General features: G+C 38.5%; 2 protein-coding genes and 1 pseudogene across 2 annotated transcripts; 1 reads left to right on the top strand and 2 right to left on the bottom strand.

Annotated features, from left to right (window-relative positions):
* Window positions 1-833: 833 nt before the first annotated feature.
* On the bottom strand, window positions 834-4,453 carry LOC131326578 (class V chitinase-like; annotated as a pseudogene).
* Window positions 4,454-13,371: 8,918 nt separating this feature from the next.
* Window positions 13,372-16,800, top strand: LOC131298656 (uncharacterized). The gene is made up of 2 exons (XM_058324133.1): window positions 13,372-15,121; window positions 15,213-16,800. Exons 1-2 carry the CDS (start codon window positions 14,035-14,037, stop codon window positions 15,224-15,226), a joined length of 1,101 nt encoding a protein of 366 aa, XP_058180116.1. The 5' UTR covers window positions 13,372-14,034; the 3' UTR covers window positions 15,227-16,800.
* Window positions 16,801-20,647: 3,847 nt separating this feature from the next.
* Window positions 20,648-25,062, bottom strand: LOC131298510 (cysteine-rich receptor-like protein kinase 10). The gene is made up of 7 exons (XM_058323995.1): window positions 23,851-25,062; window positions 22,401-22,535; window positions 22,124-22,299; window positions 21,844-22,054; window positions 21,514-21,751; window positions 21,261-21,411; window positions 20,648-21,162 (listed from the first exon to the last, which is right to left on the bottom strand). Exons 1-7 carry the CDS (start codon window positions 24,932-24,934, stop codon window positions 20,848-20,850), a joined length of 2,310 nt encoding a protein of 769 aa, XP_058179978.1. The 5' UTR covers window positions 24,935-25,062; the 3' UTR covers window positions 20,648-20,847.
* Between the last annotated feature and the right edge of the window lie 236 nt (window positions 25,063-25,298).

Raw genomic sequence — 25,298 nt, 5'->3', positions numbered from 1 at the left:
ACTCATTTTGGAGGTCCAAATCCTCCGCCCACTTGCGGGGAGCAGAATTATGATGAGTTTGGTTCAAATTCCTAATTTTTTGCACGGTATTGAATGCATACAAATCTTGTGACTACTATAACTAGTCAAAGAATAATGACAAAAATTTCAAGATTAACAATATTGCAGAGATGGCTAGCTCGTGTGCTCTCGAAACTTTGATGAACTATATGTAGCAGCTCGAGAATTGAATTTTTTTTCTTATTTTCTTTAGGCATGCATGGTGTTTAATTATTCAACTTGCTTGTGAGCAAATGCAACTTAAAAGGAGCAATGCTTATGCCAGAGCAAAATCTTATTCACCCACTAGGAAATGAAGCAACACGAGTTCTATTTCTGACAAAATACATAGGGGAATAGGAGTAACCATATTTATTCAAATTTCACAAAAATGTCCCAGCAAAAGTAAAATCTTAACGGAAAAAATGAACTATTACTGGGACTATTCTAGTCATGAGAAAAAGGAGGAGAATAAACATTCATCGTGCTACTGTTTGGGTAAAGGATACATCACCAACTGACCAAATTTCTTGAACTTGAACTTCATCTTCATCTCTTCTCGTAGAAAAAGCAGGCCTTTTGGGGGTGCTCATGGCGGCAGTTTCATATTTCAGGGTCGACGAGAGTTCCAACATAGAGGGTCTATCCGCTGGATTTTCTTGGACACACAGCAAAGCTATTTGCATGCATCTCACTAATTTACAGGATGAATTTGTATCGTCGAGCGATGGATCCATGAACTCCATGCCTTTCCCACACTTCCACAAATCATACCTGAAGTATTTCGATGCAGTGCATCTTTAGAGTTCATTGGAAGGAAATCAATTCGTAATATTCATATCACAATTTTTAGAATTACTTACATAGTCTAGGAGGTTTAAGTCTTCATGAAGGCCATGTGAACAATTATTCCGCTTTCCGCTAATGATTTGTAAAAGAAGAACTCCGAAGCTATAAACATCTGATTTAGTGGAGTATATGCCACGTTTTACATATTCAGGAGGTACATAACCACTGCAATATTATATAAGTAAAGAAAAAGGGATAATTAGATGAGTACGATTTGAGACTAGAATACATTAGGTAGTGTGTATTGTAACAAATATGCCACTTACTATGTTCCAACAATCCAGTCAGTGTTACCTTTGAATTCATCTTTTTGGAAAATTCTAGCCAAGCCAAAGTCCGCGATCTTGGGCTTCATCTCGTTGTCTAACAAAATGTTGCTCGCTTTCAAATCCCTATGAATTATTGTCAATCTTGAGTACTCTTGGAGGTACAAGAGCCCCTGGGTAACCCCTTCAATGATTTGAACTCGTTTTCCCCAATCTAAAAGTGATCCCCTCATTGGATCTACGTGAAAGAGATTTGGCTAGTTAAAACTTAGGTGACGCCTCGTGTTAAAACTACACTCAATTATGGTTCAAAATTATGTTAGAGGCATTAAGGATTGCTAACCATAGACAAAATGGTCCAGGCTTTTGTTTGGCATGTATTCGTAGATCAACATTTTTTTCTTCTTTTTCGATGCAAAATCCCAAAACTCTTACAAGATTTACATGTTGTAGTTTAGCAGTAAGCATGACCTCATTTTTGAACTCTTCAAATCCTTGTGTAGAAGTCCTTGAGAGTCTCTTTACTGCTATTTCTTGTCCATTACGTAATATACCCTGCAGGCAAAACACACACCGCTTATTTAGTTATTTTTTTCTCGATTTATTCAAAGAAAAATAATTTTACCTTGTAAACAGGTCCATATCCACTCTCTCCGAGCTTATTTTCAAATGAAAAATTCTTGGTAGCTTCTACAAGGCCAATGAGACTAAATACTAGCAAATTAGGAGCATTTGCATTTTTAGGAGATGCCATAGTAGTTCTGAATAAAGATTGCGATTCTTTTTCATCGTCCATCCATTCTGTAACCAATAAAAAGAACATGTGGAAAATTGAAGAAATACATTAAAAGGGTTAATGGAAATGATTTAGGAACAAAATTTTCTCAACTGGAAGGAGCTTACCTTTGTTTTTGCATGCTCTTTTACACGGATACCACGTCGCAAAAACTAGTAGAAAGGTAAATGTGGTTGCAGTTGGAAGCAAGATTACAGGCAACAGGTGTCTCTTGTTTCTAGGATCATTCTCATCTTCTTGTGCTATGAAATTGTACATTAGAGAGAAATGTGAGGAGACAATATAGCAGTAGACAAGAGAAATAGAACACTCCTTTCCCTTCCAATGTGAAAAAAAATAAATAAAAAAAATCATAAGTTGCCCAATTTAGTTTCCACAATACTTAATAGGCGTTAGGGAATAGTTCTAGTTTTTTTGTTTCATTCTGTGTTTTGATAAGTCAGGGTGTCCGGCAGTTGCATATGCACACTCAGAGATGAACACCGATCTCTAGGGTGTAGTTATGAATATGAAGTAGAATAATAGTACTTCGTCAATTCAGCGTCAAATTGCGAACAAAATTCTGCTCTTCGTCACGTTAGACTTTAAGTGTTTAATTTGTTAGCAGTGACCTGCTTCTATTGCATGTTTTGTTTTATTTTGCTTTCTACCTTTTTCTTTGTTGTAATGCAGGGTGTCCCGGGTCAGCTTGTGCACAACTCGAACTAATTCCTACGTACAACCCCTCCCACAGTCGTTTCACACACTTACGCATGAGGTGAGGTGATCCCAACAGCTAAGGGCGGAACTATACATTAGAAGATCTGGGCGGTAGCCCAGGTGAAGGCAGGTGGAGTGAAAAATAAAAAATAAAAAATTGTAAAAATTTAGCCCACCTCATTTATAAGTAAATTACTTGTTACAGATATCGACTCAGATGAGATAATAAATGATTTATATTCTCTAAAACAACGCAGGATACAACTTCAATAGTTTACGTTTTTTGTACTTCTCTTTTGTTTGTTGTTGGACATACACATATTTATGTGCAAATTTGCTTGATATTAATTATTAAACTTTTTTTTGGTTTGTATATTATTTATTAAATTTTTTGGTAGCCCAGGGCTTTTGAATTTCTTGTTCCACCCTTGGCAACAGCTGCTAGCAAGGGGGAATGGAGTTGTTGTGTGAGTTTTGCACTGTAATTTCTTGTTGGCTAGGGGTGGTGGCTACTGGCTAGCTCCTCGTGGGTGCTTCCCAAGCTTATATATGGATTCAACCGTCACTAATAAACATTTATGGCAAGTTAATCACAGAGATGGTTTATGCCATATCTGTAAGTAAATTCTTCTTTTATTGCAGTATAATAAACCAAACAAAACAAAAATCCAGCCTTAAGTTCCAATCAAATTGGTCGGCTATATGATGTTGCTTTAAAGTTTTACCTGCCGTCTTAGAAAGTACCCAATTGTCATCATTGGCGATATGCCATGCTTTGTAACCCAGAAGACCTTTCTCCCTCGCATACGAAACCTTAGTTCTGATAGCCTCCACATCATCATAACCGATCCAAACCGAACCATTAATGCAGTAGTTCGTGACATAAGTGGAGTTATACACTACTCTTTCTCCATCACATCGCATATATGACTTGATGAACTTGTAGAACATCGAACCATCAAGCGTGACGGCGGGACCTCGTCCAGGCGATCCGATCTCATTGGCCATCGAGTCCACCAGCGTCCACGCGTACCCATGGTATGCTAACCCCAAAACCATCTTGTCAGCAGGTAATCCTCTACTTATCCATTCCTTAATTCCATAATCAGTACTTATATTGCTTGATGGGTCATACAAAGCAGAATGAGCGCCAGTGAAGTTTTCCGTGGTGGGTAAGTGATAGTAGTACGATACGATGTGTACCCAATCGAAGTTCCTTCGAATCGACTCCATCGGATAGCTTGTGGTGTTTTTTGAAGGCAAATAATGACCGGCCAGTGTCAAAATGAGCGGTGATCGGTTGGAATTCATTGATTCCCTATTTATCGCAGTTCTCCATTCGTCAAAGAGAATTCCCAGAGCTTCCATCTTGGTGGTGCTTGTGTCCGGTTTGACGCAACAAAGATCCAGGCCGTGAAACCCATAAAGCCTGGCTCTCTGTATTGATCGATGATTCAATGAAAGAAGTTCTGTGAGAGGGTTTGGTAGCCATTGAATAGAAGGTTGAGAAGGGTTGGGTATCTCCAACAAAGATGGACAGAAGTGTTACAATTGATGGGTTTTTCAGCTGAACGATGTTGGTGAAGGTGAGCATATATGGTTCATCAGAGGGTTCGATCCAGAGCTCATAAGTTGAATTGTTGAGATACGCAAAAGCAAATGTCAAGTGAGTGAACAGAGTTGAGTCTATATCGGGAACCGGGAATTGGCCAAAGGAAAACCAGGAACCTGCTTTGATCCAGGTCTCTGAAGAACTTGTTAATGAAGGAAGAAAGAGGAGGAGGGAAATGATGGTGAGCAACATTTTAAGATGGCTAGAGCCTGGAGTTCCCGTTCATGAACCTTTGAACTATATGTAGCTGCCATCCTGAGGACTTAAATGATATATTCTTATAGAAGTCAAAGTCAAAAGTCCTCTAAAATATGTATGAGATTGACTTATTTACGGATGGGCCGTGATTCCTTTGTCCATAGACTCACATGATCTTGGCCATCAATTTCGGTTTTGAACGGTTTGGATTTAAATGAAACTCTTCTTTGGAAAAGTTTATTTAAATCCTGTTGGGGGGAATAAGGGCCCAAATGCACACACAAATATCACCAAAAAACAGTCACAAACTGAGCAAAATCGCAGCAGAAACGCAGCACACAAACTGAAATTTTCGGAGCACCGAAAACACCAACCGAGACAAGCAAATATCACAAAGAAAAAACAGAGGTTGAGAGGCAGCAGAAAGACACTTATCTGGGCATCAAATTTCCGAAACTTCTCCACTAATTAAGAGCTTTTCAAAGCTTTCTTCTTCAATAATCACAAGCACACACAAACCCACTCTTTTTCTCTTCTCTGTTTTTTTCTCTCTCTGTCTACGTTCTTTCTTTTTCTTTTTTCTTACAAAGGCAGACACAACACTAGACATTTTTAGTACTTCTAGAAACAACTTTTAACATATTACAAACTAAGACACAAAATATACATAAAATTACAAAAGAGCCCCCAAAAAGTAAGACAAAGAAAATACCCAAATTGGATTTACATATTTCTAACATCCCCTCTTAAACCTAATTTCCAAAAGTCTTCATGCCAAGCATCAACTTCAATCTTCCAAACGCGCCATGCTTCAAAGGCTTTGTGAAAATATCGGCAACTTGATCATAAGACTTGCAATAAACTAGTTCCACTTCCTTTTGCTTCACATGCTCCCGGATGAAGTGAAAACGAGTATTGATATGCTTGCTCCTTTCGTGAAATACCGGATTCTTTGCCAAGGCAATTGCCGATCGGTTATCAACATGTACCTCCGTGGGACTTTCTTGTGGAAATCCCAAATTCTCCAACAAATTTCTCAACCAAATAGCATGGCAAACGGCGGAGTTAGCGGCCACATACTCCGCTTCACAAGTAGACAAAGTAACAATGGGTTGCTTCTTAGAAGACCAAGTAAAAACGGCATTTCCCATAAAGAAAGCAAAGCCCGAAGTACTTTTCCTTTCATCTAAATCTCTTCCCCAATCACTATCGAAATATCCAACAAGCTTACAATCATCGACACAAGAATAAAGCAAGCCGTCATTGAGTGTACCTTTGATGTAACGAAGGATTCTCTTTGCCGCATTAAGATGTGATTGGTCCGGTGCTTCCATGTATCTACTAATCAACCCAACACCATAAAGTATATATGTCCGGCCTAGTGCAAGTGAGATACCGGAGACTTCCAACAAGACTTTTAAAGTAAGTCGGAACAACATTGCCACCATTAGTACTCTTCCGAAGCTCTAGCCCACTTTCCATGGGAGTGTTCACCGGATTACAAGATTCCATTCCAAATCTTTTAAGCACTTCCTTTGCATATCCACTTTGCGAAATAAAAATTCCATCTTCCTTTTGCTCAACTTCAAAGCCAAGAAAGTGAGACATCAAGCCAATATCGGTCATCTCAAACTCCCGAATCATACTCTTCTTGAACTCTTTGAACATGTTAGGAGCATTCCCGGTAAAGATCAAATCATCAACATATAGGCACACAAGCAAAAAATTTCCATTGGCATCCACCTTCATGTACAAGGCATGCTCATAAGGACATTTTTCAAAGCCATTCTCCACAACGTATTTATCAATTCTAGCATTCCAAGCACGTGGCGCTTGTTTTAGCCCATAAAGAGCTTTTTTTAACTTATACACTTTATCTTCTTGCCCAACTTTGACATACCCCAAGGGTTGTTCCACATAAATCTCTTCTTCAAGGAAGCCATTTAAAAACGCTGATTTCACATAAAGTTGATAAATCTTCCATTTATGTTGGGCGGCCAAAGAAATCATCAATCTAATAGTCTCCATTCGGGCAACGGAAGCAAACACTTCACCATAGTCAATTCCGGCTCTTTGCTTGTAGCCTTTAGCAACTAATCTTGCCTTGTATGTTTGAACTTCACCACTTGCATTTCTCTGTCTTATACACCCATTTCACACCAATTGCTTTGTGGCCTTGTGGTAGACTTGTGAGCACCAATGTACCATTCTTCTCAATTGCATTGATTTCTTCATCCATGGCTTTCTTCCATTTCTTCTCTTGAATGGCTTCTTCATAGCCAATAGGATTACAATCCATATCCATAAAGAAACAAAACAAATTCAAGTTGTCTTCTTCCATTTCGATTTCTTCATAAATTTCTTGCAAGTTTCTTGTTTTTCTTGGCCTTTCACTTGAACTAGCCTCCGATGATGTTGATGATGGTGAGGAAGAATCACTTCTATAAGATGAGGGGGATCCATGTGGAGGAGATTGTGGCTCTCTTTCAACTTCATTTGGCACTTCCATCTCTTCTTCTTCAAGAACAAGTTCAACATCATTGGTGGCTTCTTTTTCCTTCCAATCCCACATTTCTTCTTCTTCAAATATCACATCTCTACTCATGATCACCTTCTTGGTAAGAGGGTTGTATAATTTGTAACCCATTGTTCTATCACCATAGCCAAGAAAAATGCATTTTTCACCTTTGTCGTCAAGCTTTGTTCTTCTAGCTTCCGAAATCTTTGCGTATGCAATACACCCAAAAACTTTAAGATGAGAAACACTTGGCTTGAATGAGCTCCATGCCTCTTCCGGTGTCTTGAAACGAACACTTTTAGTTGGACAACGGTTCAAGAGATAAACGGCACATGCAACGGCTTCGGCCCAAAATTCTCTAGGCAAGCGCTTTCCTTTCATCATGCTTCTAGCCATATCCAAGATTAGCCATATCCAAGATTGTTCTATTCTTCCTTTCAGCAACTCCATTCAATTGTGGCGTGTAGGATGGAGTCACTTGGTGCACAATACCATGCTCTTTACAAAAATTCTCAAAAGCATCGGAAATATATTCACCACCATGATCGGATCTCAACATCTTGATGTAGTTGCCACTTTGCTTCTCAACAAGAGTCTTAAACTCTTTGAATTTATCAAACACCTCCGATTTCCTCTTCAAAAAATACACCCAAGTCTTTCGGCTATAGTTGTCAATGAAAGTGAGGAAGTACCTATTCTTGCCATTTGTCATGGGTTTCAAAGGACCACATACATCGGTGTGCACAAGCTTCAAAGGCTTTGATGCTCGCCATCTTGCCCCTTTAGGAAAGCTCAATCGATGGTGTTTGCCAAGAATGCACCCTTCACAAACTTCGTTGGGATGATCAATAAAAGGCAAGCCTCTCACCATATCTTTAGTTGATAAAAGCTTCAAACCACCAAAATTAAGATGCCCAAACCTCAAATGCCACAACCAAGTCTTATCCTTAACAATAGCATTAAAGCATTTCATAGCATCATGTTGAATATTTAAAGAAAACATTCTATTCTTAGACATTTTCACATGAGCAATCAAATTTCCACAAGCATCTTTGATAGTAAGATAAAAATTCTTCATGCAAATATCATATCCTTTCTCCAAAAGTTGGCCCAAACTCAAGATATTATTTTTCATATCCGGAACATAATAAACATCGGAAATAAAATCGTGATTACCATTCTTGAGTTTGATTAGAATCTTACCTTTGCCTTTCACCGAGACTTTGGAGTTGTCGCCAAATGTCACATGGCCTTGCACCGCCTCATCGAGTTCAATAAACATGCTCTTCTTGCCACACATATGATTGCTTGCCCCGGTATCAAGAAACCATACATCGCTTTGATCTCCATTGGAACCATTGTAAGCTAGCATCAAAGTAGGCCCAACTTCTTTGTACTCTTTCTCCACATAGTTAGCTTGCTCACTAACTTCATTGCTTGACGTTGCTCTACACTCATTACTATAGTGCCCAAATTTGTGACAATTATAGCATTCAACATTCCTCTTGTCATAACCACTCCGATTATAAGAACGGTTGTAGTTGCCACCTCCTCTAGCTCTTCCTCTTCCTCTTGGAGCATATGAGTTTTGGCCTCTTCCACCTCCACTAGTGTTCCTTCCACCTCTACCTCTATTCGCATAACCTCTTCCATGGCTTTCAAAGCCTCTTCCACGATTTCCATAGCCTCTACCACGGCCATCATAGCCTCTACCACGACCATCATAGCCTCTACCTCTTCCTCTTGCACTATAAGAGGTTCCCCCTTGATCCTCCTTTGCATCCTTGAAAGAAAGTTTGGATTGGAGTGCTTGCTCAAGAGAGCTTGAAGCCTTCTTGTTCAACCTTTGCTCATGAACTTCAAGTGTTGCCATCAATTGATCAATCGTCATGGTGGAAGTATCCTTTGACTCTTCAATGGCGGGAACCACATACTCAAATTTACCATTTAGAGATCGTAAGATTTTCTCCACCACACATACATTATCAAGGTTGCCACCATACCTCCTAATTTGATTCACAATCACCATGGTTCTAGTAAAATACTCCGCAATGGTCTCATTATCCTTCATTTCCAAAGATTCAAATTCACCCCTCAAAACTTGAAGTCTCATCCTTATGGTTTTGTCAATACCTCTATTTGCATTTTGGAGGATATCCCAAGCTTCTTTGGACGTGGTGGCGGAGGAGATTTTCTCAAAGCAAGACTCATCAATGGCTTGATAGATTTGAAACAAGGCTTTGTTTCTCATTTGCTTAAGTAAAACCTTTTGACCTTCCGTCAATCTCTCTTCATCCTCCTTCGAAGCGGGTTGTTCAAACCCATTTTCAACAAGATCCCACAAATCTTGATAACCCAACAACACTTTCATTTGTATACTCCAATTCTCATAATTATCTTTCCCCAATCTAGGAATTTGGGGCCGGAGGAAATTATTCATGGCAGCCATCATATATCAAAGCACAAATACACCAATAAAAGCCCTAATTTCAAGCAACAAGCCCTAAGCTCTGATACCAGATTTGTTGGGGGAATAAGGGCCCAAATGCACACACATATATCACCAAAAAACAGTCACAAACTGAGCAAAATCGCAGCAGAAACGCAGCACACAAACTGAAATTTTCGGAGCACCGAAAACACCAACCGAGACAAGCAAATATCACAAATAAAAAACAGAGGTTGAGAGGCAGCAGAAAGACACTTATCTGGGCATCAAATTTCCGAAACTTCTCCACTAATTAAGAGCTTTTCAAAGCTTTCTTCTTCAATAATCACAAGCACACAAAAACCCACTCTTTTTCTCTTCTCTGTTTTTTTGTCTCTATCTACGTTCTTTCTTTTTCTTTTTTCTTACAAAGGCAGACACAACACTAGACATTTCTAGTACTTCTAGAAACAACTTTTAACATATTACAAACTAAGACACAAAATATACATAAAATTACAAATGAGCCCCCAAAAAGTAAGACAAGGAAAATACCCAAATTGGGTTTACATATTTTTAACAAATCCGGACCATCCAAAACCAAAATGGACTCTTCTCCGAAAAAATTTCATTTAAATCTGGATCATTCAAAGCCAAAACGGATGTGTAGGATTCACCTCTTTAAAAACAATTTCACGGATCTCTCTTAATAAGTTTTTCTCGATATCGATGTCTATTCTATTCTCTAGAATAGTTTATTACTCATTTAAACAGATTTTGACTTGTTCAATTTCGTGGGCCGAGAATGATGGACGGAGATCATATGGCTCCACTCCTTTTGACTTCAGCATTTCCTCTCCCACCTACACGTGTTTCAACCACCGGGAAGGAGTAATGAAGGCTTGGGCAGATATTCCTCAATGCAATATTATGTAAGAAGTCAAAATCCTCTAAAATATTTATGAGATTGACTTATTTACGGAGGAGCCGTGAATCCCTTATCCACATAATCATGCGATCTTGGCCATTCGTTTCGGTTTTGGACAGTCTGGATTTAAATGAAACTCTTCCCCGGAAAAATTTTATTTAAATCCGGACAGTCCAAAGCCAAAACGGACTCTTTCTCGGAAAAGTTTCATTTAAATCTGTACTATCCAAAGCTGAAACGGATGCGCGTGATTCACTTCTGTAAAAACTATTTCACGGAGCTCCGTGAATAAATTTTTCTCAATTTTAAACTTTATAGTTATTAGAGGTTTGTACCACAGTTAATCGAAGTGCGCGGAAGCCAGAGAATCCACTGTTATCAACAACCCATGGGAGAGTGTACTTTATCAATCCTTGCTACCAACTATGAGAGAGAGAGAGACAGAGAGAGAGAGAGAGAGAGGACTTTGGAGTCCAACAAGCAAATTTTTTAATTTTTTTCAATGGAAACACCCCCCAACTATGAGAGAGAGAGGACTTTGGAGAGTGTACGTATATATTGTTGATATACTATTACTCCGTAAACATAAAAACAATACTCCCTCCGTCCCATTTTTATAGTCCATTTTCGTTTTTCGTGCCGTTTTTTCAACTAGAGGTGTCAAATGGTCGAATTTGAGCCAAATAAGATAAGTTATAAGTAGGTTGGGTTTCTAATAGGTCATTGACCCATTAGTTATGAGGTCAATTATACATACCCGACCCGACCCGACACATTTATTTAAAATTGAACCCGATTCGCCTATTGGCCCAATTACATATAAATTAAATTTTAAAATAACTAAGGTATTTCCAGACCAAACAGTAACTTTTTTTGTCTTTATTCAAATTTTTTTCATATTTGATAGTTTTACGTCAAACTTTTGTGACTTAGTGATTCGTCTCGTCGAGAAAAATCGGAAAAGTAAAAATTTATTATCGAAACTCATAAATTTTTTCAAAAAGACAAGAATAAGTAATTTTTTTTGTCTTATTGACTTATTTTTGTCTTTATTCAAAAAATTTTAAGTTTTGATCAAATTTTTTTATTTTTCCGATTCCTCTCGTCAAAACGAATCAAGAAGTCACAAAAGTTTGAAGCAAAACAAAAAAAATTGGAATAAGGAAAAAAAAGTCACTTAACTTTTTAATCCACACCCTATGCGGGACTACATGATTGGCCGGGAATTTTGGCTTACTTCCGAAATATGATTATGTGCAAGCGTGCCAGAAAAGACTTGTAATTATCCTTTTCAGATTTCAACTTATGAAAAGCCAAACTTAATCAGGCAATTGTGGTGTCGGTTCAATTACCTCAATGAAGAGGATTTCTCTATCTAGAAGTATTAGAACAGCACAACGATTCACTGAGAACTTGATAAACCAAAGAATAAGCAAGATACCTTGATCAATTAAAAAACGAACTTGCTTTCCAATTGATTCTCCAAACTTCCACTAACGAATAGAATGAGTTACAAAGTGATTACTACTACTACTACTACAAACTACTCCTAATTACTTCGAACTTAAGTATAAGTTCTTCTAGCTACTGCCTAAAGGACAAACCCAGCATAGCATAGCTGTTTATTTGATGATTTGTCTGGGTTTTTCCTTCATTTCTTCTATTTATAGGCAAACTCTTGAGTTTTCTCCACGTCTTCTATTTCCCGCCTGGCTGTCTTCGAAATCATCTCAGTTTGAATTCAAACTTTCCTTCCATGACTTTTGATTGTTGCAATTCAGTTTAATTCATCACCCCACTTTTCTTCAACTGCATCGTGTTGGATATGGACAGTTGTATGCTCGAATCTCAACTCCTATGACTGTATCAACCGTAACTGCCTCTTATTTGAATTAAGCCATTCGCGCCTTTGAGCTTCGAACTGCTTACCTCCTAAGCTATCATTTGAGTGACACCCGGCAACAATTGTTATTATTTATAAAACAACACTAATTTGATCAGAACGTCATCGTTCTTTTAATTGTGTGATTCCATGTATTTCAGTTTATGCATGCTCCGTTTTGTCTAAAATGAATGGCCACTTGTCACTAGCTTATTAGGCCAATAAATTCTCATGTAAACACTACCATGAGAGAAACTTATTCATGACGGTGCGCAATTTCATCAGTCTATTCACGCAATCAATGATGAGATGTGTTTTCAATTTTAACTGGTCAAAATAATTGTTACTGGTTATAATTGGTTTTTAATCCGGACCGTCCAAAATATTTTTGGACGTGTGTGATTTAGCAAAGAAGAATTGAGAGAGAGAGAGAGAGAGAGAGAGAGAGAGAGGGAGGGAGAGAGAGAGAGAGAGAGAGAGAGAGAGAGAGGGGGGGCCATACTCCTCGGCGTCCCAATTGTAAAAGACTATTGTACGTCAAGGCTTCCACCCTTTTTTCTGCAGCTTACTGAGCCTTTGTGCAACCTTCATTCCCAGTGAAACCTGCTAAAGAGACATGAATTTTGGTGGGTTACTTTCATGACCCATTGGATCATTTAAGTTGACCCAATTAATGTCCAATTAAAATCAAACTAATAATGGGGTAGTCGGGTTTGGACTCATTGTTACCCAACTAATAAATATGTTGGGTTGGGTCTATTTTTTAGTTGATGGGTATGGATTTGTTAATGGGTCTGGGTTTAATTTATCACCCTTAAATACAACCATTGTGATTACTACACATGATCAAAGAATAATGACAAAAAATTTCAGAGTAACAACATTGCAGATGGCTAGCTCGTATGTTCTAGAAACTTTGATGAACTATATGTAGCAGCTCGAGCACGGAATTTTTCTCTTATTTTCTTTAGGCATGGTGTTTATTATGCAACCTGCCTGATCAAGGAGCAATGCTTATTCTAGAGCCGATTCACCCACTAGGAAACTGAAGCCAGACAAGTTGTATTTCTGGCAATATTCACAGAGGTATAGGAATAATCATATTTACCAAATTTCAGAAAGATATGACAGCAAAAACAAAATCCTAGCGAAAAAATGAACTGTTTCGGGGCTTACTCTAGTCATGACAAAAAAGGAGAATTAACCTTCATTGGGCTACCATTTGGGTAATGGATACATCACCAACTGACCAAATTTCTTGTTGAGATGTAGACTCTAGAACATGAACTTCATCTTCATCTCTTCTCGTAGAAAAAGCAGGCCTTTTGGGGGTGTTCATGGCGGCAGTTTCAATTTTCAGCGTCGACGAGAGTTCCAACTTGGAGGGTCTATCCGTTGGATTTTCTTGGACACATAGCAAAGCTATTTGCATGCATAAAAACAATAATAACAGATGTGAAGATTAGGCGAAGAGAGGAGATGAAGGGAGGCGTGGTCCAGCAGAGGAACTCGACGGTTTTTGTGGATAATCTTCCGAATGGAATTCGCAAGGGTTTCATCTACAACTTATTTTCAAGATTTGGAAGGATTTGGGATTGTTTATCCCAAATAAGAAAAGCAGAACCACGGGTCAGAGCTTCGGATTCGGAAGCAGGATAGCCATCCAACTCAGATCCAGAACCGCTTCAATCAAGTAACCCTAGGAGTGGGAGAAATCAATTTTAAGAATCAAAGGAGACCCAGACCTCCTGTTAACAAAGGTTCAGCAACAGAACACAGGAAATAGATAGTTATATTTCAGAAGAAACAGCAGATCCAAATGGGCTACCCACATCTGAAGGAAAGAGGCGAAAGGGGTAAGGAGTTGTGGAGGAGGAAAGGGGTACCGGAATCTAGCAAACAAGGGGGAAATAGAAGGGAGACAATCAAAGAAGATAAAGGTCGCACCATAAATATTCTAGCAGAAGGAAACGGTTGGCTAAATAGGAGCGCAGTAGGCAAATTGAGAAGACTAATCTCGATTCAAGATCTGGAAAGAATTTTGAAGATGGAAAAACTGGAAAGTGTGCAGTTCAAACCCATGGGAGGGAGGTATGCGATTATGACGTTTTCAAGTGATGATAGGAGGAATGAAGCTCTGCAAGGAAAATGGCTTGAGCTTTGGTTCGAAGAGGTTAGTCCATGGAATGGAGAGGCAGCAAAGAAAGAGAGATTTGTATGGCTTGCATGCAATGGAATGCCTCTAAATGATTGGAATGTTCAGTCTTTCAAAGCAATTGGGAGTACTTGGGGTTGTTTTATTGAAGTTGACAACGGTACCTTGAAGGAAGTATCATATGCTAAAGGCAGAGTTCTAATTGCTACGGAGAATTCCAACAAGATTGAAGGGGAGGTTCAGTTAATGGTAAATGGAAGAAAATACTGTGTTCAAGTGGTAGAGGAAGGAACATTCAGAACTATAAGCTCAGTAGAACATGTTGCAAATCCTGAAGCAGAGGTAGAAGATGATGAGGTGGAGAATACAAGTGATTACAGGGATGCCAGCAGTAACAAGGAAGAAAATTTAGTGGATGACATGGAAATGCAGAGGAAGATGTATTCGGATGACAAGGTAGAGGAAGCTGAAAAGTTTGAGGAAGATGAAAGGGTTGAGAAGAGTGAAAATGGCAGCTACCAATCAGTTCTGGGGAAGGAACCAAATGTAGAAAACTCACCACTACAAGAAGAGACAGTTGGGGATAGGGCGCAAGGAAATAATGGTTCAGATGGGAGATTTAATGAAGAAAGCAGTAACTCAGTTCAGGGTTTGGATTCTATTGTTCCAGATTCCCAAAGCCCACTGAATGAAGAATGTTTCGAATCTATCAAAAACAGCTGCCAAATCCAGAACATAGAAGCCCATGGAGGTAATGAGCAGGAGCAAGAAAGGGAGAGAGTAAAAGAAGAGGACAGTATCCATGTCGTGTATGATTCTACACTATTGTAAGGGCCTCCCAGGTACAGAGTATTAACCTCCACGTGGATTTAAATCCAAGAGCCGTTAGAAAAAGCATCAGAAGCCAACCTCTTGAAGCAGCTTTGAGCACTGAAGGGGATGAAATTGATGGCTACATCATTGCTTCTTAGGAGCAGGAACAGATTTCAGTGGACAAGGAGCAGCAAAATACCATCATAGCAACTAATAATCTTGGTATAAAATTTGGGGATGATGGTATATTAAGAATGAAAAAGATGAAAGAAAATGAGGCAAAAGTTCTGAAAGCATCACTGGAAAATAACTCCTTTGCCCCTCTCGTGAGGGATCAATAATTTTCATAAGTGAGTAATAAGTCAGAGGCTTCAATGAAGATCATCTCATGGAATATAGTTCACTTAAAAAAGGTTTGTTTCTAAAATTATCAGAGAAAGAAACCCTGATGTATTGTCTTTGCAAGAAACAAAAGTAGAAAGTTGTATAAGGTCCTTTGTTCATAGAATATGGGTTTCTTCGGAAGTTGATTATGCTAAGTCTGGGGTGACATGTCGGGGGAGTATTATCAATTTGGAATCCAGAAAATTTAAACCAAGAGAAGTCACAACTCATAGGAATATTGTTATGTGATTTGGGTGTCTAGCTAGTAGGGTTGGAGGGTGGCATTGTTAATGTATATGCACCAAATGAAGCAGCAAGCAAACTGGAATTGTGGAATGTAATGTATCAGTTGAAGTCAGTGTCTCAAATCCCATGGTGCATTGGAGGAGATTTAATGAGATTAAGGCTATGTGTGAGAGATCAAGCTGTAATAGAGTGGATAGAATCATGAGGGTTTTCAAAGAATGCCTTCCAATGATGGGAAGGCAATTCACTTGGACCAATTTTGAGGATAATGCGATGCACAGCAGGATTGATAGAATCCTAGTTTCTGTAGAATTTTTGGAAAATTTTAATTTGGTGTTAAGGGGATTACCAAGACCAGTTTCTAAACATGCTCCCATGTCTGGGGAGGGCTAAGAATATTCTCTGGAGGGGCTGAATGATGAACTGTCTGTACTCGGTTTCTTGCTGAAAATCCGCTTGATGGGATTCAACTAGATCTAATTTTGGGATAATGTTGTTGCAGTGGTTACTTTTGATCCTAAGCTGAGGGATGAACTGCAATTTGCTGTGATGGATATGGTTTGTCGTGTACTTGCTGCGTTGAATATCTCCTTTTCAATGGAGGAAGTTTTGGCTGCCAATGATTTGGATATGCTATTGCTGAAATTTTGCTGATTTGGAGGCCTTCCCTAATTTGGAGGTTACGTTGATGTCGTTGATGTTCCCAATGGTTTGAGTTAGAGATGTTATGAAGCTGGAATTCTCAAATGATTGAAGTTACCCCTGGGTTTAGAGAATTGGTGATGGTACGTAGTGTCTATTCAAATGGATTGAAAGTGATGCTATTTGGGCCATTGTGTCCCTAGGCTCATTCAATATCCATTGAATGTATTTTTCCTCTTCTTTTCTTTCTTTTGTAGGCCTCTTATGGTACCTCACTCTCTGTGGTCCGTAATTGGTCTCTACTCGATGTACCCTTTGTCGAGTTCTAATAAAATCATGCAGCCTATCAAAAAAAAAAAAGAAGCTATTTGCATGCATCTCACTAATTTACAGGATGAATTTTTATCGTCGAGCGATGGATCCATGAACTCCATACCTTTCCCACACTTCCACAAATCATATGCCTGAAAAGGTATCATATCCATGAATCGACTCCATCGAAGTTCTTGCGAATCGACTCCATGGGATAACTTGTGCTGTTTTTGGAAGGCAAATAATGACTGGCCAGCGTTAAAAGGAGCGGTGATCGGGTGGAATTCTTCGATTCCCTGTCTACAGCGGTTCTCCAATCGTCGAAGAGAATTCTCATATTTTCCATCTTGGTGGTGTTTGTGTCCGGTTTGACGCAACAAAGTTCCAGGCCGTGAAACCCATAAAGCCTGGTTCTCTGTATTGATGATTCGATGAAAGAAGTTCTGTGAGAGGGTTTGGTAGCCATTGAAAAGAAGGTCGACAAGTTTGAATCTCATGTCCAGATGGACAGAAGTGTTGTGATTGATGGGTTTTTTTGCCGAACAATGTCGGTGAAGGTGAACATGTATATATGGCTCATCAGAGGGTGCGATCAAGAGCTCATAAGTTGAAGTGTTGATATATGCAAAAGCAAATGTCAAGTGAGTGAACAGAGTCGAGTCGATATCGGCGACCGGGAATTGGCTGCCGAAATACCAGTAACCTGCTTTGATCCAGGTCTGGGCCTCTGAAGAACCTGTTAATGGAGGAAGGAAATGATGGTGAACAACATTTTTTAAGAGAATTGCAATTTCTAAAATTCTTGACGTAGCAGCCGCCGCCCCTAGACCCACAATGCAGAGACGGAACTGTATATGGGCATATGGAGGCCACGGCCCCAGCGTTGTTTCGGGAATTTTTTTTTTCAAATTTTAATATTAATATTATTATTATTTTTTGGTTAAGAACACCTAAACATTGTATTTTGTGTTGAATGTTATTTAGACATTTAAATGCTTTAAAAATGTGTTCGTTTTGAGTCCCAAAACTCAATTTCTTTCTTTGCACACGATCTGCCACAAGTTTTCTTTCCATTATGAATCTCAATTCTCCTTTTATCTTTCTCCACTTATTACTCAAAAAACCTCCTTCAAAACCTAAACCAAACAAATTATTAGATTTTTGAACCTTAAAATTTCAAAATTTTCTTGTTCATAATTCGGCTCCCGCATTCATAAAATCTTGATTCCATCCCTGCCAGCATGGCTCCACTCCCTCTTTACTTCAGCATTTCCTCTCCCACCCACTTGTGTAGATATTCATCCGGCCACTTGCCTTGTGTTTCAACCACCAGGCTTGGTCTGGCATGGAGTTCCATTTTAGCACACAAGCGCAAACCTCTGGCGGTGTATATATTCTGTAGGGTTAAGCAATGTAAACAGAGAGAGAAGGGTAATGAGTTGGGAGAGAACTCCACTTGTAAAGCTTTAGTCTGTTTCTAGCTAGTGAGATTGGTCCGATTCCTCCATGGATGTACGATCTTGGAGAACTACGTAAAACTCTGTGTTTTGTGTGTTTGGTGTGTTTTGTTTTTGATCCCTGGGGCACAACAATGAGCAGGAGTGCGAGTACAAGCACAAACATGAAAGTGTCTTTAAAAAATGTTGCAAACTCTTAAATTTGTGAGAATGAGGATTGAGATTGAAACTATTGATTGTGATGATATTTAAGAATGAAGCGAAAAAGTCTACCCAAGAAAATTTCTATTTCAAAAGATTGAGACTCTCTCTCTCTCTCTCTCTCTCTCTCTCTCTCTCTCTCTCTCTCTCTCTCTCTCTCTCTCTCTCTCTCTCTCTCTCTCTCTCTCTCTCTCTCTCTCTCTCTCTCTCTCTCTCTCTCTCTCTCTCTCTCTCTCTCACATAAGTCACAACTTGGCAGTTGGCAGACAAGAATTTAGATGCATAACCAATTCAGTCACGACAATAGACGTCTCAACACGTAGCCATGTTGATAACTTCCCGTCTTTGTAGTCAATAGCGACTCGTTCCAAACTTCCATTTGCTTTCATTTCAGGGCAATTTTTGGCTGCTCTTGGGGCATGTATTTGGGTGTGTGCATTAGAGTTACGATAGCTATAGATACAGATTTTACATTCTACTACTTCAGATTCTGTTATAGAATCTAGATTTTAGATCTTGGTAGAAACAGATAAAAAAGTTTATTATAACTGTGAAAATATGATTAATTATTAGTAATTGCCCCCAAGAACCTAATAAAAATTACTTCCCCATCCCATACCGAATTGACACTTTCATCATTTTAGACCTCTAAAATAATTCACTATGATTTTTTAACTTGTACAAAACCTTTTTTTTTATATGATATTGATCTTATTTAATAGAACGTAATTACTTTTCTCAGACAAAGTTTTCAAAATTATAAAATACTGTAACTTAGTAAATATTTCCAGAGTTATGAATGCCGAAATCATCGAGAAAGCAACTAAAGGGATAAGCTGGTCTGGACACTAACAACAAAGTAAAGAAGTTAATGATTCATACCCGTATCTAGGGAAAAGATTTTGTCGGAGAAATGTCTTCGGGACATGGCACGCACTCATCCACTGCTTTCCTTTTTCAACATGTACGAACACAAGTATTACGTAGGGATCGACTTCTAGAGATTAAAAAATTAGAATAAAACTTCTTTCCAAGAAAAAAACACCCACTACAACTAAAACTATTCACACAAATTAAGATGTATATTCTAGGAGAAGATCACCCAATATTTTTTCTTTTTATTATAGTTTTTCCTGCTAACTCCACTATCTAGGTTTTAGTTTATTCAATCTGTTCACACAAAAAAAAAAAAAAAAGGTCGACTAGATCGGTCCAAAAGCTATAAGTTCAAAAAAAAAAGCATGTTTATAATGCTTATTATCTTTGACTTTTCTCTTTTGAATTGGAAATTGCCCCGTCCACTATTATTATTTTTTTTTTTTACCGATTGGCCAATAAAAAGGAAAATGACGTCTTGACTCTTAAAATGCTGATGGAATACAATCTTTGTCATGAACCCCAAGGCCCAAGGTGTAAAATTAAGTAGGTTTGAGAAAGCAACAAAAGGGGCTTGCCCCCAAGATTTTGCAAGTTTAAAATCTAGGAAGGCAATATTTCAAACTTTAGGGTTATTAGAGGTTTGTCCAAATCCCAAAATTAATTGAGATGCGGTCAAGCCGCCACCCAAAAAAACAGCCGGTTATCCAAATATGACCTAATCGGCAATTGCAACGAAATACGAGGGTTGTAGATATTTGACTCAGTATCTGTGGGGCCTTGTAGGATACATAATATAGAAAACATGAAAGTATCCATGAAAGAGAGAATGGACGCCTTGTTCTCTTTCATGGACATTTTCATGTTTTCTTTTTCGTGTATCATAGCATTTCTCGTTTTAAAGAATTTCGCCTGTCCAAACTCCTCCACCTCAGCCAAGTTAGTTGAGTGGATGAAATAATCTTAAGATCTTGTAAAAGAGCTTGTCTCACAATGATTGTATAATGCATTCAAAACTAGGATTTCAGTGGACGACGACTTCATCCATCGTCAATTATTTCGAGTTGAAGTACAAATAAAATGTTATATCAGTTTTTTAAAATTTAGGATATCATCCAATATGTCTTCTGGTGTCGAGGAATATTTCAATTCATAATATGGTTGTAATTAAAAGGACCTTAATCCGATGGTTTACCGTTATTTTATTTTATTTTATTTTTGATAACTCAAGTCACCTCACACGCACCTCGACTCATCTTGGGGGTTCAAAGTCCAAACCCGCCACCTATTCCCAGGGAGCCCAATTATGAGGAGTTTGGTTCAAATTCCAAATTGCTTGTAAGGTATTGAATGCATACAATCATTGTGATTACTATACCAGGTCAAAGAATAATGACAAAAATTGCCAGAGTAACAACATTGATAAACTAAAAGGAGCAATGATTGTTCCAGAGCAAGACAAGTTGTATTTTTGGCAATATAAACAGAGGCATAGGAATAAGCATATTAATTTGCCCAAACTTCAGGAAAAAAGGAGAATTAACCTTCATCGGGCTACCAATTGGGTAAAGGATACATCACCAACTGACCAAATTTCTTGTTCAGATGTAGACTCTTGAACTTGAAGTTCATCTTCATCTCTTCTTGTAGAAAAAGCAAGTCTTTTGGGGGTATTCATGGCGGCAGTTTCATTTTTCAGCATCGACGAGAGTTCCAACATAGAGGGTCTATCAGCTGGATTTTCTTGGACACATAGCAAAGCTATTTGCATGCATCTCACTAATTTACAGGATGAATCTGTATCGTCGAGCGATGGATCCATGAACTCCACGCATTTCCCACACTTCCACAAATCATATGCCTGAAGTATTTAATTCGATGCAGTGCATATTTAGATCGAGTTCACCGGAGGGAAATAAATTCACAATATTCATGTCACAATTTTCCAGAATTACTTACATAGTCTAGGAGGTTTAAGTCTTCATGAAGGCCATGTGAACAATTATTCCGCTTTCCGCTAATGATTTGTAAAAGAAGAACTCCGAAGCTATAAACATCTGATTTAGTGGAGTATATGCCACGTTTTACATATTCAGGAGGTACATAACCACTGCAATATTGCATAAGTGAACAAAAAGAGATAATTAGATGAATACTATTTGAGACTAGAATACATTAGGTTAGTGTTTATTGTAAGAAATATGCCACTTACGATGTTCCAACAATCCGGTCTGTGTTACCTTCGAATTCATCTTTCTGGAATATTCTAGCCATGCCAAAGTCTGCGATCTTGGGCTTCATCTCGTTGTCTAATAAAATGTTGCTCGCTTTCAAATCCCTATGAATTATTGTCAATCTTGAGTACTCTTGGAGGTACAAGAGCCCTTGAGTAACCCCTTCAATGATTTGAACTCGTTTTTCCCAATCTAAAAGTGATCCCCTCATTGGATCTACGTGAAAGAGATTTGGATAGTTAAAACTTAGGTGACACCTCATGTTAAAACCACACTCAATTATGTTAGAGGCATTAAGGATTGCTAACCATAGACAAAATGATCCAAGCTTTTGTTTGGCATGTATTCGTAGATCAACATTTGTTCTTCTTTTTCGGTGCAAAATCCCAGAACTCTTACAAGATTTACATGCTGCAGTTTAGCAGTAAGCATGACCTCATTCTTGAACTCTTCAAATCCTTGTGTAGAAGTCCTTGAGAGTCTCTTTACCGCTATTTCTTGTCCATTGCGTAATATACCCTGCAGGCAAAATAAACACCGCTTGTTTAGATTTGTTTTCTCGATTTATTCAAAGAATAATAATTTTACCTTGTAAACAGGTCCGTATCCACCCTCTCCGAGCTTATTTTCAAATGAAAAATTATTGGTAGCTTCTACAAGGTCAGTGAGACTAAATACTAGCAAATTAGGAGCATTTGCACTACCAGGAGATGCCATAGTAGTTCTGAATAAAGATTGCGATTCTTTTTCGTTGTCCATCAATCCTATAACCAATAAAAAGAACATGTGGAAAATCGAAGAAAGACGTTAAAAGGTCAAGGGAAATGATTTAGGAACAAAATTTTCACAACTGGAAAGAACTTACCTTTGTTTCTGCTTGCTCTCTTACGCAGATACCACGTCGCAGAAACAAGTAGAAGGGTAAATGTGGCTGCAGTTGGAAGCAAGATTACTAGCAACAGGTGTCTCTTGTTTCTAGGATCATTCTCATCTTCTTGTGCTGTGAAATTGTACATTAGAGAGAAATGTGAGGAGACAATATAGCAATAGACAAGAGAAACGAAACACTAGCTCCTATCTCTTCCAATGTGAAAAAAAAAAATTAAAAAATCATATATTGCCCAAATTAGTTTCAACAATACTTAACTGGCGTGAGGGAATAGTTCTAGTTTTTTTGTTTCGTTCCGTTTTTTGATAACTCGGGGTGTCTCACAGTGGCAAATGCACATCCGGAGATGAACACCGATCTCTAGGGTGTAGTTATGAATAAGAAGTAGAATAATACTACTTCGTCAATTCAGCGTCAAATTGCGAACAAAATTCAGCTCTGCGTCACCTTAGACTTTAATGCTGTGTTTGGTTTCCATTTTTGAGAGTAACTTACAACTTTCGGCACAATTTTCAATAAATCTTTCTCTTTATCTCTCTCCACTCATTACCACTCAACTCTCAAAAATAACTTTCTAAAAACTCAACCAAACAAAGTGTAAGTGTTTAATTTGTTAGCAGTGACCTGCTTCTACTGTTTTGTTTTGCTTTCTGCCTTTTTCTATATTCTAATGCATGGTGTTCCGGGCCAGCTTGCACACAATTCGAACTAATTCGTATGTACTACCCCTCCCACAGTCATTTCACATACTTACGCATGAGGTGAAGTGGTCCCAACAGCTAAGGGCGGAACTATACATTAGAAGACCTGGGATACAAGGCAGGTGGAGTGAAAAAAAAATTATTTGTTAAAATTTAGCCCACTTCATTTATAAGTAAACTTTTTAAAGATATCAATTTAGATGAGATAATAAATAATTTATATTCTCTAAAACAAAGCAAGACACAATTTCAATAGGATACAACTTCAATAGTTTACGTTTTTTGTACTTTTCTTTTGTTTGTTATTGAACATTTACATATTTACGTGCAAATTTGCTAGATATTAATTATTAAACTTTTTTTTTGGTTTATATATTAGTTTACTAAATTTTTTGTTAGCCCAGGATGTTTTGAATTTCTGATTCCGCCCTTGCCAACCGCTGCTAGCAAGGGGGAATGGAGGTGTTGTGTGAGTTTGGGATTGTAATTCGTGTTGGCCGGGGGTGGTGGCTACTAGCTACCTCCTCGTGGGTGCTTCCTAGGCTTATTTACAGATTCAACCGTCACTAATATTCATATGGCAAGTTAATCACAGAGATGGTTGATGCTATATCTGTAAGTAAATTCTTACTTTATTGCAGTATGATAAACCAAACGAAACAAAAATCAAGCCTTAAGCCCCAATCAATTGGGATCGGCTACGTGATGTTGTTTTAAAGTTTTACCTGCCGCCTTAGAAAGCACCCAATTGTAATCATTGGCGACATGCCATACTTTGTAACCCAGAAGCCCTTTCTCCCTCGCATACGAAACCTTAGTTCTGATAGCCTCCACATCATCATAACCGATCCAAACTGAACCATCAATGCAGTAATTCGTGACATAAGTGGAGTTATAGACTACTTTTTCTCCATCACATCGCTTATTTAATTTGATGAACTTGTAGAACATCGAACCATCAACCGTAACGGCGGGACCTGTTGCAGGCGATCCGATCTCATTGGCCGAGGGGTCCAGAAGTGTCCACGCGTACCCATGGTATGGTAAACCCAAAACCATCTTTTTAGCAGGTAATCCTCTGCCTATCCATTCCTTAATTCCATAATCCGTACTTACATTGCTTGAGGGGTCATACAAAGCAGAATGAGCGCCTGTGAATTTTTCCATGGTGGGTAAGTGATAGAAGAATGATACGATGTGTACCCAATCGAAGTTCCTTCGAATCGACTCCATCGGATAGCTTGTGGTGTTTTTTGAAGGCAAATAATGACCGGCCATTGTCAAAATGAGCGGTGATTGGTTGGAATTCTTCGATTCCCTATTTATTGCAGTTCTCCATTCGTCAAAGAGAATTCCCAGAGCTTCCATCTTGGTGGTGTTTGTGTCCGGTTCGACGAAACAAAGATCCAGGCCGTGAAACCCATAGTGCCTGGCTCTATGTATTGATGATTCTATGAAAGAAGTTCTGTGAGAGGGTTGGGTAGCCATTGAATAGAAGGCTGACAAGTTTGTATCTCCAACGGCCAACTGAACCAAGATGGACAGAAGTGTTACAATTGATGGGTTTTTCCGCTGAACGATGGGGGTGAAGGCGAGCATAGATGGTTCATCAGAGGGTGCGATTCTGAGCTCATAAGTTGAATAATTGATATACGCAAAACCAAATGTCAAGTGAGTGAACAGAGTTGAGTCTATATCGGGAACCGGCAATTGGCCACCGGAAAACCAGGAACCTACTTTGATCCAGGTCTCTGAAGAATTTGTTAATGAAGGAAGGAAGAGGATGAAGGAAATGATGGTGAACAACATTTTTTAAGATGGCTAGAGCCTGGAGTTCCCGTTCATGAACCTTTGAACTATATGTAGCTGCCATCCTGAGGAGTTAAAAGATATTTTCTTTTACATGCGACTTCGTTTCACCCAAAAAAAAAAAAAGCCTTCACATTATAGAAGTCAAAGTCCTCTAAAATATCTATGAGATTGGCTTTTTCGCGAAGGAGCCGTGATTCCCATATCCACAAAGTCGTGCGATCTTGGCCGTTCGTTTTGGTTTTGGACGGTCCGGATTTAAATGAAATTCTTTCCCATAAAAGTTTTATTTAAATCCGGACCGTCCAAATCCGAAACGGACTATTCCTCAGAAAAGTTTCATTTAAATCTAGACCATCCAAAA

This window comes from Rhododendron vialii, chromosome 1a (assembly GCF_030253575.1).
Source record: "Rhododendron vialii isolate Sample 1 chromosome 1a, ASM3025357v1".
Taxonomy (NCBI): Eukaryota; Viridiplantae; Streptophyta; class Magnoliopsida; order Ericales; family Ericaceae; genus Rhododendron; species Rhododendron vialii.
Note: the sequence above shows the minus strand (reverse complement) of the source record. Positions and strands in the feature narration are given on the sequence as shown.